The sequence below is a fragment of the Nycticebus coucang genome, chromosome 5 (assembly GCF_027406575.1).
Source record: "Nycticebus coucang isolate mNycCou1 chromosome 5, mNycCou1.pri, whole genome shotgun sequence".
Classification (NCBI taxonomy): Eukaryota; Metazoa; Chordata; class Mammalia; order Primates; family Lorisidae; genus Nycticebus; species Nycticebus coucang.
Window position 1 is genome coordinate 81,563,603 of NC_069784.1, and position 16,578 is coordinate 81,580,180.

General features: G+C 38.1%; 1 protein-coding gene across 6 annotated transcripts in view; it reads right to left on the reverse strand.

Annotated features, from left to right (window-relative positions):
- The window catches only part of HACE1 (HECT domain and ankyrin repeat containing E3 ubiquitin protein ligase 1), a 129,587-nt gene that overhangs the window by 14,343 nt on the left and 98,666 nt on the right, over positions 1-16,578 (reverse strand). For all 6 annotated transcript variants that reach the window (XR_008380169.1, XM_053591532.1, XM_053591531.1 and 3 more), the window contains one exon: positions 2,307-2,438. Coding sequence is in view for 5 of the 6 variants with exons in the window: in XM_053591532.1 (XP_053447507.1) it covers positions 2,307-2,438 (132 nt within the window). In the remaining variant the exon portion in view is untranslated. The remainder of the gene's footprint in view (positions 1-2,306; positions 2,439-16,578) is intronic.

Consider the following 16,578-nt stretch of genomic DNA (forward strand, 5'->3'; position numbering starts at 1 on the left):
TAGGCATAGGTGGCACATTTCTAAAACTTATTGAAGCTATCTATGACAAACCCACAGCCAATATTTTACTGAATGGAGTAAAACTGAAAGCTTTTCCTCTTAGAACTGGAACCAGACAAGGTTGTCCTCTGTCACCTTTACTATTCAACATAGTGCTGGAAGTTCTAGCCAATAGAATTAGGCAAGACAAGGAAATAAAGGGAATCCAAATGGGAGCAGAGGAGGTCAAACTCTCCCTCTTTGCTGACGACATGATCTTATACTTAGAGAACCCCAAAGACTCAACCACAAGACTCCTAGAAGTCATCAAAAAATACAGTAATGTTTCAGGATATAAAATCAATGTCCACAAGTCAGTAGCCTTTGTATACACCAATAACAGTCAAGATGAGAAGCTAATTAAGGACACAATTCCCTTCACCATAGTTTCAAAGAAAATGAAATACCTAGGAATATACCTAACAAAGGAGGTGAAGGACCTCTATAAAGAAAACTATGAACTCCTCAGAAAGGAAATAGCAGAGGATATTAACAAATGGAAGAACATACCATGCTCATGGATGGGAAAAATCAACATTGTTAAAATGTCTATACTTCCCAAAGCGATCTACCTATTCAATGCCATTCCTATCAAAGTACCTACATCGTACTTTCAAAATTTGGAAAAAATGATTCTGCGTTTTGTATGGAACCAGAAAAAACCCCGTATAGCTAAGGCAGTTCTTAGTAACAAAAATAAAGCTGGGGGCATCAGCATACCAGATTTTAGTCTGTACTACAAAGCCATAGTGCTCAAGACAGCATGGTACTGGCACAAAAACAGAGACATAGACACTTGGAATCGAATTGAACACCAAGAAATGAAACTAACATCTTACAACCACCTAATCTTCGATAAACCAAACAAGAACTTACCTTGGGGGAAAGACTCCCTATTCAATAAATGGTGTTGGGAGAACTGGATGTCTACATGTAAAAGACTGAAACTGGACCCACACCTTTCCCCACTCACAAAAATTGATTCAAGATGGATAAAGGACTTCAATTTAAGGCATGAAACAATAAAAATCCTCAAAGAAAGCATAGGCAAAACACTGGAAGATATTGGCCTAGGGGACGACTTCATGAAGAGGACTGCCCTGGCAATTGCAACAACAACAAAAATAAACAAATGGGACTTCATTAAACTGAAAAGCTTCTGTACAGCTAAGGAGACAATAACCAAAGCAAAGAGACAACCCACACAATGGGAAAGGATATTTGCATATTTTCAATCAGACAAAAGCTTGATAACCAGGATCTATAGAGAACTCAAATTAATCCACATGAAAAAAGCCAACAATCCCTTATATCAATGGGCAAGAGACATGAATAGAACTTTCTCTAAAGACGACAGACGAATGGCTAACAAACACATGAAAAAATGTTCATCATCTCTATATATTAGAGAAATGCAAATCAAAACATCCCTGAGATATCATCTAACCCCAGTGAGAATGGCCCATATCAGAAAATCTCAAAACTGCAGATGCTGGCGTGGATGTGGAGAGAAGGGAACACTTTTACACTGCTGGTGGGACTGCAAACTAGTACAACCTTTCTGGAAGGAAGTATGGAGAAACCTCAAAGCACTCAACCTAGACCTCCCATTCGATCCTGCAATCCCATTACTGGGCATCTACCCAGAAGGAAAGAAATCCTTTTATCATAAGGACACTTGTACTAGACTGTTTATTGCAGCTCAATTTACAATCGCCAAAATGTGGAAACAGCCTAAATGCCCACCAACCCAGGAATGGATTAACAAGCTGTGGTATATGTATACCATGGAATACTATTCAGCCATTAAAAAAAATGGAGACTTTACATCCTTCGTATTGACCTGGATGGAAGTGGAAGACATTATTCTTAGTAAAGCATCACAAGAATGGAGAAGCATGAATCCTATGTACTCAATCTTGATATGAGGACAATTAATGACAATTAAAGTCATGGGGGAGAAGCAGAAAGAGGGATGGAGGGAGGGGGGTGGGGCCTTAGTGTGTGTCACACTTTATGGGGGCAAGACATGATTGCAAGAGGGACTTTACCTAACAATTGTAATCAGTGTAACTGGCTTATTGTACCCTCAATGAATCCCCAACAATAAAAAAAAAAAAAAAAAAAAAAAAAGAAATACAATCACCAACAAATCTCTAAAAATGAACAGTAAACCACAATGATTTATTATACATTATTCCATTTGTTACAGTATTCCAAATTTTTTTCTGAATTACATCAACTAAAAAACTGACATTTTTCCTTACCAATTCATATTCATCAAAAAGCTGTATAAGGGAAGGTGGAATGAACATATGAAAGCCTTGTAGAAAAGCATTGATCTGAGGCTGAATGGCTCTTGTCATTCGAAGTTCAGTAACAAGCTGGACATATTCCGCCTGTAAGAAAAAGTGACTTTGTGATGACTTTTTAAAAATTTCCCATATTTAAGATAATGTTGATACAATCATTTCTCATTTAAGAGGTAAATATTTAGAATAAGTTTGGTACCAATATTCATAAATCTTAGCAAACCAGTAAACCATCATTCACTGAACAGTTTAGGCCAAAATCTCAGGAAACAATCATACACGACTGCCCTCACATCTTCCACCAGCTAGTGCTATGAGATTCACCTTTAACAAACAATATCAGTCTGACCTGTCTTACTGTCCGCCCTTCTAGCACTCTTGTCCAAGCTATCAGACTATCTCACCTGGATTACCATAACATCTGGAGTCCCTGTTTCCATTTTTGAACCTGTACTGCTTCTTCTCCATCCCAGAGTTGGAGTTATATATATATATATATATATATATATATTGTAGAGACAGAGTCTCACTGTACGGCCCTTGGGTAGAGTGCCATGGCGTCACACGGCTCACAGCAACCTCTAACTCTTGGGCTTACACGATTCTCTTGCCTCAGCCTCCCGAGCAGCTGGGACTACAGGCGCCCGCCACAACGCCCAGCTATTTTTTGTTGTTGTTGTTGTTGTTGTTGCAGTTTGGCCAGGGCTGGGTTTGAACCCACCACCCTCGGCCTATGGGGCCAGCGCCCAACTCACTGAGCCACAGGTGCCACCCTGGAGTGATATTTAAAAAAAAAAAAAAAAATACATGTGTGCCGGGCGCGGTGGCTCACTCCTGTAATCCCAGCACTGTGGGAGGCTGAGGCGGGAGGATTGCTTGAGCTCAGGAGTTTGAGGTTTGTCTGAGTGAGAGTGAGACCCCAACTCATGAAAAAAATGGAAAAACCCAGCCGGGCGCAGCGGCCAGCGCCTGTAATCCCAGCGGCCCCGGAGTCTGAGGCAGCAGGATGCCCACAGCCGGAGTCCGAGGTTGCAGTGAGCTACGACACCACTGCCCTCTGCTCAGGGCATAGGGTAGAACTCTGCCTCGACCAAAAAAAAAAAAAAAAAACACGTGTGTATGTATAAAATTCAGATCTGATAACTCCACTGCTCAAAATCCTACAATGACTTAGCATGACACTTACGAGTACAATCCAAATTCCTTTGCATATAACACGCGGCCCTTAGGCTCCACGCAGGTTATTTGAAGACTGTTTCACTTATCTGTGGTGCTGGGTATTTCTAGATTCCATTTCTTTTGCTCATCAGTTTTTGTTAGCATTTGTGTACTTACTGTGTGGCCCAAGACAACTCTTCAACAATTCTTCTAATGTGTGGCAAAAAACAGATTGGATACCCCAGCACAATGATCTGGCCTCTACCCTGCTCTCTGGTCTCATTTCCTTTCATTCCTCCCCTCGCTTGCTCTTCCCAAGAGTTTTCGTTTATAATCTTAATTTTACTGTAGTTTCACTGGCCTTCTGGCAATTCCCCAAACACAAGCTTGTTCAGGCCTCAGTGCCTTTATACAATACTTAAAAGTCTCTCCCACTGAACTGCCTCAATAGAATGTACTCTCTCTGCAGGTGGGGTCTTTGTTTTGTTTACCAGTATAAATCCCCAGCTCCTCAAAAATGCCTGCCTCTTTGTAAGTATCCAACAAATACGTAATGAGTGAATGCACGCATTCATCAAATTCACTTAACACATACTTAGGACTTGACACAATGGCTCAATTCAATTCTGAGTTAAGGTAAGCTATTGTACAATTTTATTTTAAAATATATTATCACAGAAAATACTGTCACTTAAAATTTAACAGGTAAGTGGCTTAGATAATAATGAATTATCGTATGTATTATATATACACACAGAGTATATCTATTGAGAGAAACTGTATTAGATATTATCATTCATATATTTTTAAATTACTTCTAAGCAAAATTTTGTGAGCTAAGAACAATATGCTGTATAGGTATACAATATAGTTCTCATCCACTGGGAATGAATAAACACAGAACGGGAAAAAAAAAACTGTTTTAGTTCCCTTCCTTTAATCTTAGCATTATTATTATTATAAATCTGATGCTCAGTTTAAAAAAAAAAAAAAAAAAGACCAAACCAAAACCAAAAAATGGGCACTGTGGCACCAGGTTCTATATAACTCTTGGCTATTAATTCTCCATACCTTTTAAAGTTTTCCCCAAATCTCATGATCCCCCTTGTGCAACTTGGCACAATGAAAGCCACTTTAGCTGCTATCAGGGGTGTCCAGCCTGCGGCCCACAGGCTGTATGCTGATTTGTGAGGACTTCTTTTGCTTCTTTGTGGTGACAGATTATCATGAAAAGTGTGCATGGACTTTTGGGGTTTTTTGGGTTTTTTTCTAACTCATCAGCTTTCATTAGTGTTTTTGTATTTAATATGTGGCCCAAGACAACTCTTTATTTTTCCAGTGTGCACCACCCCTGTCAGCTTTGTAATCTATCCTCCAAACCCAAATTCCACATCCTCCCAACCAATGGTGCATAGGTTTTTCTCCACTACATAGAAATTAATCAGTTACTACAAGTTACATAGTGGTAGTTCCTATAGAGAGGGAGACAGAAACATGTACTAAGCAATCAAACAGAAACAGACTAACCTTCCAGGGTCCGAGCTCAGAAATTATATTGAAAAAAAAAAAAAAAAAGTTTCTAAGTGATGACAGCAGTGATTGCAGGATTACCATATGATTATCTTTTAGTTTATATGTATTTTCTTTTTTTTATTTATTTTTTTATTGTTGGGGAGTCATTGAGGGTACAATAAGCCAGGTCATACTGATTGCATTTGTTAGGTAAAGTCCCTCCTGCAATCCTGTCTTGCCCCCAAAAGGTGCGGCACACACCAAGGCCCCACCCCCCTCCCTCCTTTCCTCTCTCTGCTCTTCCTTTCCCCACCTCTCCCTCCTTCTTTCTCTCCCTGCTCTCCCCTCTCCCCACCCCCACTGTGACCTTAATTGTAGTTAATTGTCCTCATATCAAACTTGAGTACATAGGATTCATGCTTCTCCATTCTTGTGATGCTTTACTAAGAATAATGTCTTCCACGTCCATCCAGGTTAGTATGAAGGATGTAAAGTCTCCATTTTTTTTAATAGCTGAATAGTATTCCATGGTATACATATACCACAGCTTGTTAATCCATTCCTGGGTTGGTGGGCATTTAGGCTGTTTCCACATTTTGGCGACTGTAAATTGAGCTGCAATAAACAGTCTAGTGTACAAGTGTCCTTATGATAAAAGGATTTCTTTCCTTCTGGGTAGATGCCCAGTAATGGGATTGCAGGATCAAACGGGAGGTCTAGCTTGAGTGCTTTGAGATTTCTCCATACTTCCTTCCAAAAGGGTTGTACTAGTTTGCAGTCCCACCAGCAGTGTAAGTGTTCCCTTCTCTCCACATCCACGCCAGCATCTGCAGTTTTGAGATTTTGTGATGTGGGCCATTCTTGCTGGGGTTAGATGGTATCTCAGGGTGGTTTTGATTTGCATTTCTCTAATATATAGAGATGATGAACATTTTTTCATGTTTGTTAGCCATTTGTCTGTCTTCTTTAGAAAAGGTTCTATTCTGGGCGGCGCCTGTGGCTCAAGGAGTAGGGCGCCAGTCCCATATGCTGGAGGTGGCGGGTTCAAACCCAGCCCTGGCCAAAAAAACCCCCCCAAAAAATAAAATAAAATAAAGAAAAGGTTCTATTCATGTCTCTTGCCCATTGATATATGGGATTGTTGGCTTTTTTCATGTGGATTAATTTGAGTTCTCTATAGATCCTAGTTATCAAGCTTTTGTCTGATTCAAAATACACAAATATCCTTTCCCATTGTGTAGGTTGTCTCTGTGCTTTGGTTGTTGTCTCCTTAGCTGTACAGAAGCTTTTCAGTTTAATGAAGTTCCATTTGTTTATTTTTTGTTGTTGTTGCAATTGCCATGGCAGTCTTCTTGATAAAGTCTTTCCCCAGGCCACTATCTTCCAGTGTTTTTCCTATGCTTTGAGAATTTTTATTGTTTCATGCCTTAAATTTAAGTTCTTTATCCATCTTGAATCAATTTTTGTGAGTGGAGAAAGGTGTGGGTCCAGTTTCAGTGTTTTACATGTGGATATCCAGTTCTCCCAACACCATTTATTGAACAAGGAGTATTTCCCCCGAGGTATGTTCTTCTTTGGTTTATTAAAGATTAGGTGGTTGTAAGATGTTAGTTTCATTTCCTGGTTTTCTATTGGATTCCAAGTGTCCATGTCTCTATTTTTGTGCCAGTACCATGCTGTCTTGACCACTATGGCTTTGTAGTACAGACTAAAATCTGGTATGGTAATGCCCCCAGCTTTATTTTTATTACTAAGAATTGACTTAGCTACACGGGGTTTTTTCTGGTTCCATACAAAACGCAGAATCATTTTTTTCAAATCTTAAAAGTACGATGTTGGTATTTTAATAGGAATGGCATGAATAGATTGCTTTGGGAACTACAGACATCTTAACAATGTTGATTCTTCCCATCCATGAGCATGGTGTGTTATTCCATTTGTTAATATCCTCTGCTATTTCCTTTCTGAGGATTTCATAATTTTCTTTATAGAGGTCCTTTACCTCCTTCATTAGGTATATTCCTAGGTATTTCATTTTCTTTGAAACTATGGTGAAGGGAGTTGTGTCCTTAATTAGCTTCTCATATTGACTGTTAATTGGCGTATACAAAGGCTACTGACTTGTGGACATTGATTTTATATCCTGAAACATTACTGTATTTTTTGATGACTTCTAGGAGTCTTGTGGTTGAGTCTTTGAGGTTCTCTAAGTATAAGATCATGTCGTCAGCAAAGAGGGAGAGTTTGACCTCCTCTGCTCCCATTTGGATTCCCTTTATTTCCGTGTCTTACCTAATTGTATTGGCTAGAAATTCCAGCACTATGTTGAATAGTAAAGGTGACAGAGGACAACCTTGTCTGGTTCCAGTTCTAAGAGGAAAAGCTTTCAGTTTTACTCGATTCCCTAAAATATTAGCTGTGGGTTTGTACTAGATAGCTTCAATCAGTTTTAGAAATGTTCCACCTATGCCTATACTCTTCAGTGTTCTAATTAGAAAAGGATGCTGGATTTTATCAAATGCTTTTTCTGCATCTCTTGAGAGGATCATATGATCTTTATTTTTGCCTCTGTTAATACGGTGGATAACATTTATGGACGTAACGTATGTTAAAACAGCCTTGCATCCCTGGGATGAAACCTACTTGATCATAATATATGACTTTTTTGATGATAAGCTGTAATCTATTGGCTAGTATTTTAGTGAGAATTTTTGGATCTATATTCATGAGTGAAAATGGTCTGAAATTCTCCTGTTTGTTGGGTCTTTTCCTGGTTTTGGTATCAGGGTGATGTTTGCTTCAGAGAACGTGTTGGGGAAGAGTCCTTGCTCCTCAATTTTTTGGAATAATTTCTGCAGTATAGGAATAAGCTCTTCCTTGAAAGTTTGATAGAATTCTGGTGTGAAGCCATCAGGACTGGGGCATTTTTTTGTTGGAAGCTTTTTTATTGTTTCTTTAATCTCAGTGCTTGAAACTGGTCTGTTCAGGAGCTCTGTTCCTTCTTGGCTAAGTCTAGGGAGAGGGTGTGATTCCAAATATTGATCCATTTCCTTCACATTGTCAAATTTCTGGGCATAGAGTTTCTGGTAGTATTCAGAGATGATCTCTTGTATCTCTGTGGAATCAGTTGTTATTTCCCCTTTATCATTTCTGATTGAGGTTACTAGAGATTTTACTTTCTATTTCTATTTAATCAGGCCAATGGTTTATCTATTTTATTTATTTTTTCAAAAAACCAACTCCTTGTTTCATTAATTTTCTGAATGACTCTTTTGTTTTCAATTTCACTGACCTCTGATTTGATTTTGGGTATTTCTTATCTTCTACTGGGTTTAGGCTTAGATTGTTCTTCTTTTTCCAAGTCCATTAAGATGGCCTGTGAGTTTGTTGATGCGTTCTCTTTCTGTTTTTCAAATGTAGGCATCTGAAGCGATAAAATTTTCCTCTCAAAACTGCTTTTGCAGTATCCCACAGGTTTTGATAGCTTGTGTCTTCATTGTTGTTATATTCAAGGAAGTTAATGATTTCCTGTTTTATTTCTTCCTGCATCCATCTGTCATTCAACAGAAGGTTGTTTAATTTCCATGCCTTTGTGTGGGGTGGAACGTTTTTGTTAGAGTTGAGTTCCACCTTTAGTGCCTTATGGTCTGAGAAGATACAAGGTAAAATTTCAATTCTTTTTATTCTGTTGATATTTGTTTTGTATCCCGGGATATGATCAATTTTGGAGAATGTTTCCATGGGATGATGAGAAGAATGTATATTCTTTATCTTTGGGATGGAGTGTTCTATATGTGTCTATCAAGCACAGTTGTTCTAGGGTCTCATTTAAACCTCTTATATCTTTTGGAAACAATGAAGGGAACAGCTAACAAAGTGGAAAATAACCAAAAGGAAATCCAAAAACAGAATCAAATAGGGGATGAATGATATGAAGAATATAGAAAGGATATAGCGGAGCTGAAGGAACTGAAGCAGTCATATAGGAAATTTAAAGATGCAATGATAAGTACCAGCAACAGGTTAGACCATGCAGAAGAAAGAATTTCAGAGGTAGAGGACAAAGTTCTTGAAATCACTCAGATAGTAAAACAGGCAGAAAAGAAGAGAGAGAAAGCAGAACGTTCACTGTCAGAATTATGGGACCTTATGAAGCCTTCCAACATACGAGTTATAGAAATTCCAGAAGGGGGAGAAGAATGCCCTACAGGAATGGAAGCCATACTAGATATTATAAAAGAAAATTTCCCAAATATCACCAAAGATTCTGACACACTCCTTTCAGAGGGATATCAGACCCCAGTTCGCCTCAACTCTAACCGAGCTTCTCCAAGACACATTGTGATGAACCTGTCCAAAGTCAAGAGCAAAGAAAAGATTCTGCAAGCTGCCAGGAGTAAGCGCCAGTTGACCTACAGGGGCAAATCCATCAGAGTGACTGCAGACTTCTCTAATGAAACTTTCCAAGAAAGACAATGGTCATCTACCTTTAATCTACTTAAACAGAACAATTTCCAGCCCAGAAAATCATTTACGGATATATAAACATTGAGGAAATTTGCCAAAACAAGACCAGCTCTACAGGAAATACTTCAACCTGTTCTACACACTGACCATCACAATGGATCAGCAGCAAAGTAAAAACTCAGAAATTAAAGGACAGAACCTAACCTCCACACTGATGCAAAAGATAAAACTAAGCAAATGCTCCCAGATTCTTGAAACAGACCCCACTCAGTCTGCGAAGACCCATGCAATCAGATTCCTGTGTGAGTTCACAGATCGCAGTGAGGCTCACACAGGGTAGTGTGAACTGGAAAGGTGGTGGAGGAACCAGCTCTGTAATCGTGCCAGTTCCCGCACCGCACCAGTGTAAGCCTGAGGTAAAAGTGGACTTCCACCAATATGGGCACTGGTGAGGCTGAAATGATGTGAACTGGTAAGACTTCATTGATGGACACTGATCACACTGCATTGATGGGCAGTGCAGTCTGTATTTCTCTGTGTGGGCAAAGTTATTGCTGGTATTTTTTTTTGTAGTGCTGTATATATATATATATTGGTATTTTACTAATAGCCATTTGGAATCCCTAGGAAACAATGATATCAAGAAAGAGAGAAATTGAGTTGGAGTGTAGGGTAGTCAAAAAACAGTGGACTTATGATTACTTTTTCATGCAGTACAAGGAAAGAGCTGTGTGTCTGATATGCCAGCATATAGGGTCTGTGTTCAAAGAATACAATTTGTGTTGACACTATCCAACTCAACATAAATATGACTGGTCGAAGAAGTGAGAAAAGATAAAATATTAAAACTGAAAAATACATAGACAACTCAGCAAAATACTTTTGTGAAGCAGAAGCAGCTAAATATTTCATCACTGTGAGCAATTTTTCAAGTTGCCAAGCTAATAGCATGCTCTGGCAGACCATTCGTAGAGGGATAATTTGTTAAAGAATGCCTTCTGTTGCCAAAGAGATGTGTCCATTGAAGGCCGATTTATTTAGTACAGTGAGTCTTTCAGGACCTACAATGACACAAAGGATTGAAGAAATGGGAGAGAATTTGCATCAGCACTTGCAAAACTCCACAAAAAAACAACTTTCCTATTTTTCCTTGGCACTCGACGAAAGTAATGATGTTCATGATTCTGCACAACTTCTAATTTTTATACATGGGATGAATGACTATTTCGAAGTCACAGAAGAGCTTGCTGCACTGCAAAGCATCAAAGGAACAACTACAGGACAGGATATCCGTGAAAAGGTTTGCCAAACTGTGAATGGTTTGGAGCAGGACTGGGCAAAACTAGCCAGTGTGACAACTGATGGTGCTCCTAGCATGGTGGGGTCTAAGAAAGGAGTAACTGCTTGCATTAACCAAGAGATGAACAAACATAACCATTCTCATCCAACAGCCATACACTGCCTCATCCACCAACAAGCACTGTGTAGTAAATCACTGAAGTGGGATTCTGTTATGAAAACTGTGGTATCTTGTGTTAACTTCATTAGAGCTAATGCACTAAACCACAGACAATATCAGGAATTTCTATCTGAGCTAAATATTGCCTATGAAGATGTTCTGTACCACACACAAGTCTGTTGGCTGAGTTGAGGGAGAGTTTTGAAACATTTCTATGACTTACTTCCACAGATTACAGCTTTTCTGCTGCCAAAAAACAAAAAAGTACCAAAGCTGAATGATGCAGAATGGAAATGGCACCTTGCCTTTCTGACAGATGTAACAGAGCTACTCAACAGTTTCAATGTGCAACTTCAAGGAAAGGGGAAGCTCATCTGTGATATGCAGTCACATATGAAAGCATCTGAAGTAAAATTAGGCCGCCTCATCAAACAAGTAAAGGAGGAAAATTTCTGCCATCTCCCCACAACTCAAAATCTGTTAGCGGAAAAACCACTGGTTGCATTCCCAAATAAAACATGTGTGGATTCACTGGAAAAATTGCAAAAGGAGTTCCAATTTAGATTTAAAGAGCTTGATCTCCATGAACAGGACATACATCACCCATTTTCTATAGACACTGAAAATGCTGATACAATTTATCACATGGAACTGGCTGAACTGCAGAATTGTGACTCTGAAAGATGCATTCAAGTCAAGCAGCCTTCCTAATTTCTATGCATCTCTCCCCTCTGAGACATACCCTAATCTCAGGAACCATGCACTCAAAATAGCAACCATCTTTGGCAGCACTTATGTCTATGAACAGACTTTTTCCAGAATGAAACAACTGAAATCTCCAACCAGATCTAGACTAACTGATGCACACTTGCATCACTTGTTACAACTAGCGGTGACAAATATGGAACCGGACATTGACCATCTCATTAGCCAAAAGCAGGCCCATAATTCCCATTGAAATACTGGTAAGTTTGTTGATTTAACTTTACTTGTTCTTCATTTTAAATATTGTATTTGTTTCCATTTTGTTTTTTTACTTCAAAATAAGATATGTGCAGTGTGCATACGAATTTGTTCAGTTTTCTTTTTTTAAAACTATAGTCTGGCCCTTCAATGGTCTGAGGGACAGTGAACTGGCCCCTGTTTAAAAAGTTTGAGGACTCCTGCCCTAGAGTGTTCCCTAGGTTTCCTTCAAATACTTGTATACTTTCAGGTCTTATATTTTTAAGTCCTTAATCTGTTTGAGTTGATTTTTGTACATGATGAGAGAGCTAGTTTCATTATCCTACATCTATAAAGCCATTTTCCTAGCACTGTTTACTGAAAAGGTTGTACTTGCTCATCATTCTTAATCATCAGAGAAATGCAAATCAAAACTACTTTGAGAGATCATCTAACTCCAGTAAGATTAGCTCATATCACAAAATCTCAAGATCAGATGTTAGCGTGCATGTGGAGAAAAGGGAACACTTCTACACTGCTGGTGGGAATGCAAATTAATATTCCTTTTGGAAAGATGTTTGGAGAACACTTAGAGATCTAAAAATAGATCTGCCATTCAATCCTGTAATTCCTCTAGGTATACCCAGAAGACCAAAAACCACATTATAACAAAGATATTTGTACCAGAATGTTCATTGCAGCCCAATTCATAATTGCTAAATCATGGAAAAAGCCCAAGTGCCCATCGATCGATGAATGGATTAATAAATTGTGGTATATGTACACCATGGAATATTATGCAGCCTTAAAGAAAGATGGAGACTTTACCTCTTTCATGTTTACATGGATGGAGCTGGAACATATTCTTCGTAGTAAAGTATCTCAAGAATGGAAGAAAAAGTATCCAATGTACTCAGCCCTACTATGAAACTAATTTATGGCTTTCATATGAAAGCTATAACCCAGTTACAATCTAAGAATATGGGGAAGGGGGAGAGAGAGAGAGGAATGGGAGAGGATCGGCGGAGGGAGGGTAATTGGTGGGTTTACACCTGCGGTGCATCTTACAAGGGTACATGTGAAACTCAGTAAATGTAGAATATAAATGTCTTAACACAATAACTAAGAAAATGCCAGGAAGGCTATGTTAACCAGTGGGATGAAAATGTGTCAAACGATCTATAAAACCAGTGTATGGTGCCCCATATGTACACAGCAATGATTTAATAATTAAAAAAAAAAAAAGGTTGTACTTTCCCTAGTTTACCTTGTCAACTTTTGTCAAAGATCACCTGGCTATAAATATGTGGCTTTACTTCTGGGTTCTCCATTCTTTTCCATTGATTTATGTGTCTATTTTTGTATCAGTACAATGCTATTTTGGTTACCACAGCCTAGCAGTATAATGTGAAGTCAAGTAATGTTTCTAGCTTTCTTCTTTTTGCTCAGGATTGCTTTGGCGATTCAGGTTCTTTTTTAGTTTCATATGAATTTTAGAATAATTTTCTTCTAATACTGTGAAAAATGACATTGGTATTCTAATAGAAATTGCAGTACATATTCCTTTGGCTAGTATTGTCATTTTTAACAGTATCGATTCCTGTGATCCATGAGCATGGGAAGTTTTTCCATTTGTTTGTATCATCTACAACTTCTTTCAGCAGCGTTTGTAGTTTTCCTTGTGGAGATCTTCTACCTCCTTTGGTAAATATAATCCTATTTATTTGTTTTGCGGTTATTGTAAATGGAGTTGCCGTCTTGATTTGGTTCTTAGGTGTATCATTACTAATGTAGAGAAATGTTACTGATGTGTACATTCATTTGGTACCCTGACATTTTACTCATTTATAAAATCTAATCATTTGGTGGTTTTCAGGGCTTTCTACGTGTCAGATCATCAGCAAACAGGCATACTTTGACTTCCTTTTTTCCAATTTAGATTCCTTTTCTTTCTTTCCTTTGCCTGATTGTTCTGGCTAGACCTTCAGGTACTACACTGAATAGAAGTGATGAAAAGTGGGCATCTTTGTCCTGTTCCAGTTCTTAGAGGAAATGCTTTCAACTTTCCCTCATTCATCATGATGTTAGCTATACGTTTTTGTATATGACCTTTATTGTTGCTATTTTTTTCAAAACAGGGTCTCCCTCTATCACTCAAACTAGACAGTTTGGCTCACTATAACGTCAAACTCCTGGGTCCAAGTAATCCTCCTACCTCAGTCTCCTAATGGGACTATAGGCATGTGCCACCACTCCCAGCTGATTTTTTTTTTGTTTTGTTTTGTTTTGTTTTTGGAGAGACAGTCTTGCTCTTGCTCAGGCTAGTCTCAAATTCCTAGCCATCAAACAATCTCCCACCTAACCTTTATTATTTTGACATATATTCTTTCCATGCCTAATTTGTTGAGGGTTTTTACCACGAAGGGATGCTGAATTTATCAAATGTTTTTTCTGCATTTATTAAGATGACCATACGGTTTTTGCCCTTAATTCTGTTTGTGATATATCACTTTTACTTACTTGTGTATGTGGACCATCCTTGCATCCCTGGCATAAAACTCATTTATTTGATCATGGTATATTATCTTTTTAATGCACATTGGATTCAGTTTGGTATTACTTTCTTGAGAATTTTTTTACATCCATCTGTGATCATTAAGAATACTGATCTGTAGCTTTCTTTTCCTGTTATGTCCTTGTCTGGTTTTGATACTGGGGTGATAATGGCCTTGCGGAATGAATTAAGGTGAACTTCCTCCTTCTCAAACTTTTGGAACAGTTTCAGTAGGATTGGTACCAGTTCTTCTCTATGTATTTGGTATGAGTGGAATTTGGCTTTAAGTCTGTCTGGTTCTGAGTTTTTGTATTTTAGGAGACTTTTTTCCCACTGATTCATTTTGCTCTTTGTTACTGGTCTGTTTAGGTTTTCTATTTCTTTCTGGTTCAATCTTGGGAGGTTGTATGTTTCCAGGAATTTATTTATAAGGTTTTCTAGTTTGTGAATATAGATAGATACTCATAGTAGTCTCTGATCATCTTCTCTGTGTCTGTGGTATTAGTTGTAATGTCTCCTTTTTCATTTCTTGTTTTGTTTCTTTAGATTTTCTTGGTTAGTCTAACTAGTGGTTTATCAATTTTAACTTTTCAAAGAACCAACTTTTTTTTTAATGTTGGGGATTCACTGAGTGTACAAAGAACCAGGTTTACATTGATTGCATTTGATAAAGGCCCTCTTATAATTGTGTCCCTCCCCCAAAAGGTGTATCACACACAGAGACCCCAACCCCCCTCCCTCTTTTCTCTCCCCTTCCCCCACCCCCCACCATGTACTAGGTCATTAATTGTCCTCATATCAGAACTGAGTACATAGGATTCTTGCTTCTCCATTCTTGTGATGCTTTACTAAGAAGAATGTGTTTCAATTCCACCCAGGTTAATACAAAAGATGTAAATTCTACATCTTTTTTAATGGCTGAATAGTATTGCATGGTATACAGATACCACACTTGTTAATCCATTCCTGGGTTGGTGGGCATTTAGGCTGTTTCCATATTTTGGCGATTGTAAATTGAACTGTAATAACAGTCTAGTGCAAGTATCCTTACGGTAAAAGGATTTTTTTCTTCTAGGTAGATGCCTAGCAATGGGATCACAGGATCAAATGGGAGGTCTAGTTTGAGTTCTTTGAGGGTTCTCCGTACTTCCTTCCAAAAAGGTTGTATTAATTTGCAGTCCCACCAGATAGTGGAAAAGTGTTCCCTTCTCTCCACTCCACGTCAGCATCTGCAGTTTCAATATTTTGTGATGTGGGCCATTCTCGCTGGGGTTGGAGGATATGTGGTTTTGACTTGCATTTCTCTAATGATTAGAGATGATGGCTTTTTTCATGTTGATTAATTTGAGTTTTCTATAGATCCTACTTATCAAGCTTTTGCCTGATTCAAAATATGCAAATATATTTTCCTATTGTGTAGGTTGTCTATAGCTTTGGTTGTTATCTCCTGACAGCTTCTGTTAGCTGTACAGAAGCTTTTCAGTTAAATTAAGTCCAGAAGAAAAGAAATACCCAAATTAAATCAAAGATTAATGAAACTGAAAACAAAAGAATCATTCAGAAAATTAACGAAACAAGGAGTTATTTTTTGAAAAAATAAATAAAATAGATAAACTTTTGGCCAGACTAATTAGAAACAAAAAAGAAAAATCTCTATTAACCTCAACAGAAATAATAAAGGGGAAATAACAGATGCCACAGAGATACAAGAGATTATCTCTGAATACTACAAGAAACTCTATGCCCAGAAATTTGACAATGTGAAGGAAATGGATCAATATTTGAAATCATACCCTGTCCCTAGACTTAGCCAGTGTTGTTGTCAATCTTTGAGTACATAAAATTCAGATGATATGGAATCAAATCAGAGAATCAACCATATTAAAAAATATCCCAAACTGTATGTTAATATATGGAAAGTTTTCAACCTAGAAAGCCTCAGCATAGAAAATTTAAAAAACAGCCTTAGCAACTTTTTCCCAGCTCAACCACTGAGCATGACAACTGACATAAAATAGATAAGTAAAAAGTAACTGCCAAGGGAAAAGATTAAAAACACTAAGACTAAGGAGATTCAACAGAAATGTTTCAGTAATCTCCTAGTCTTCTGAATATGTGGACCAAATAGCATCATT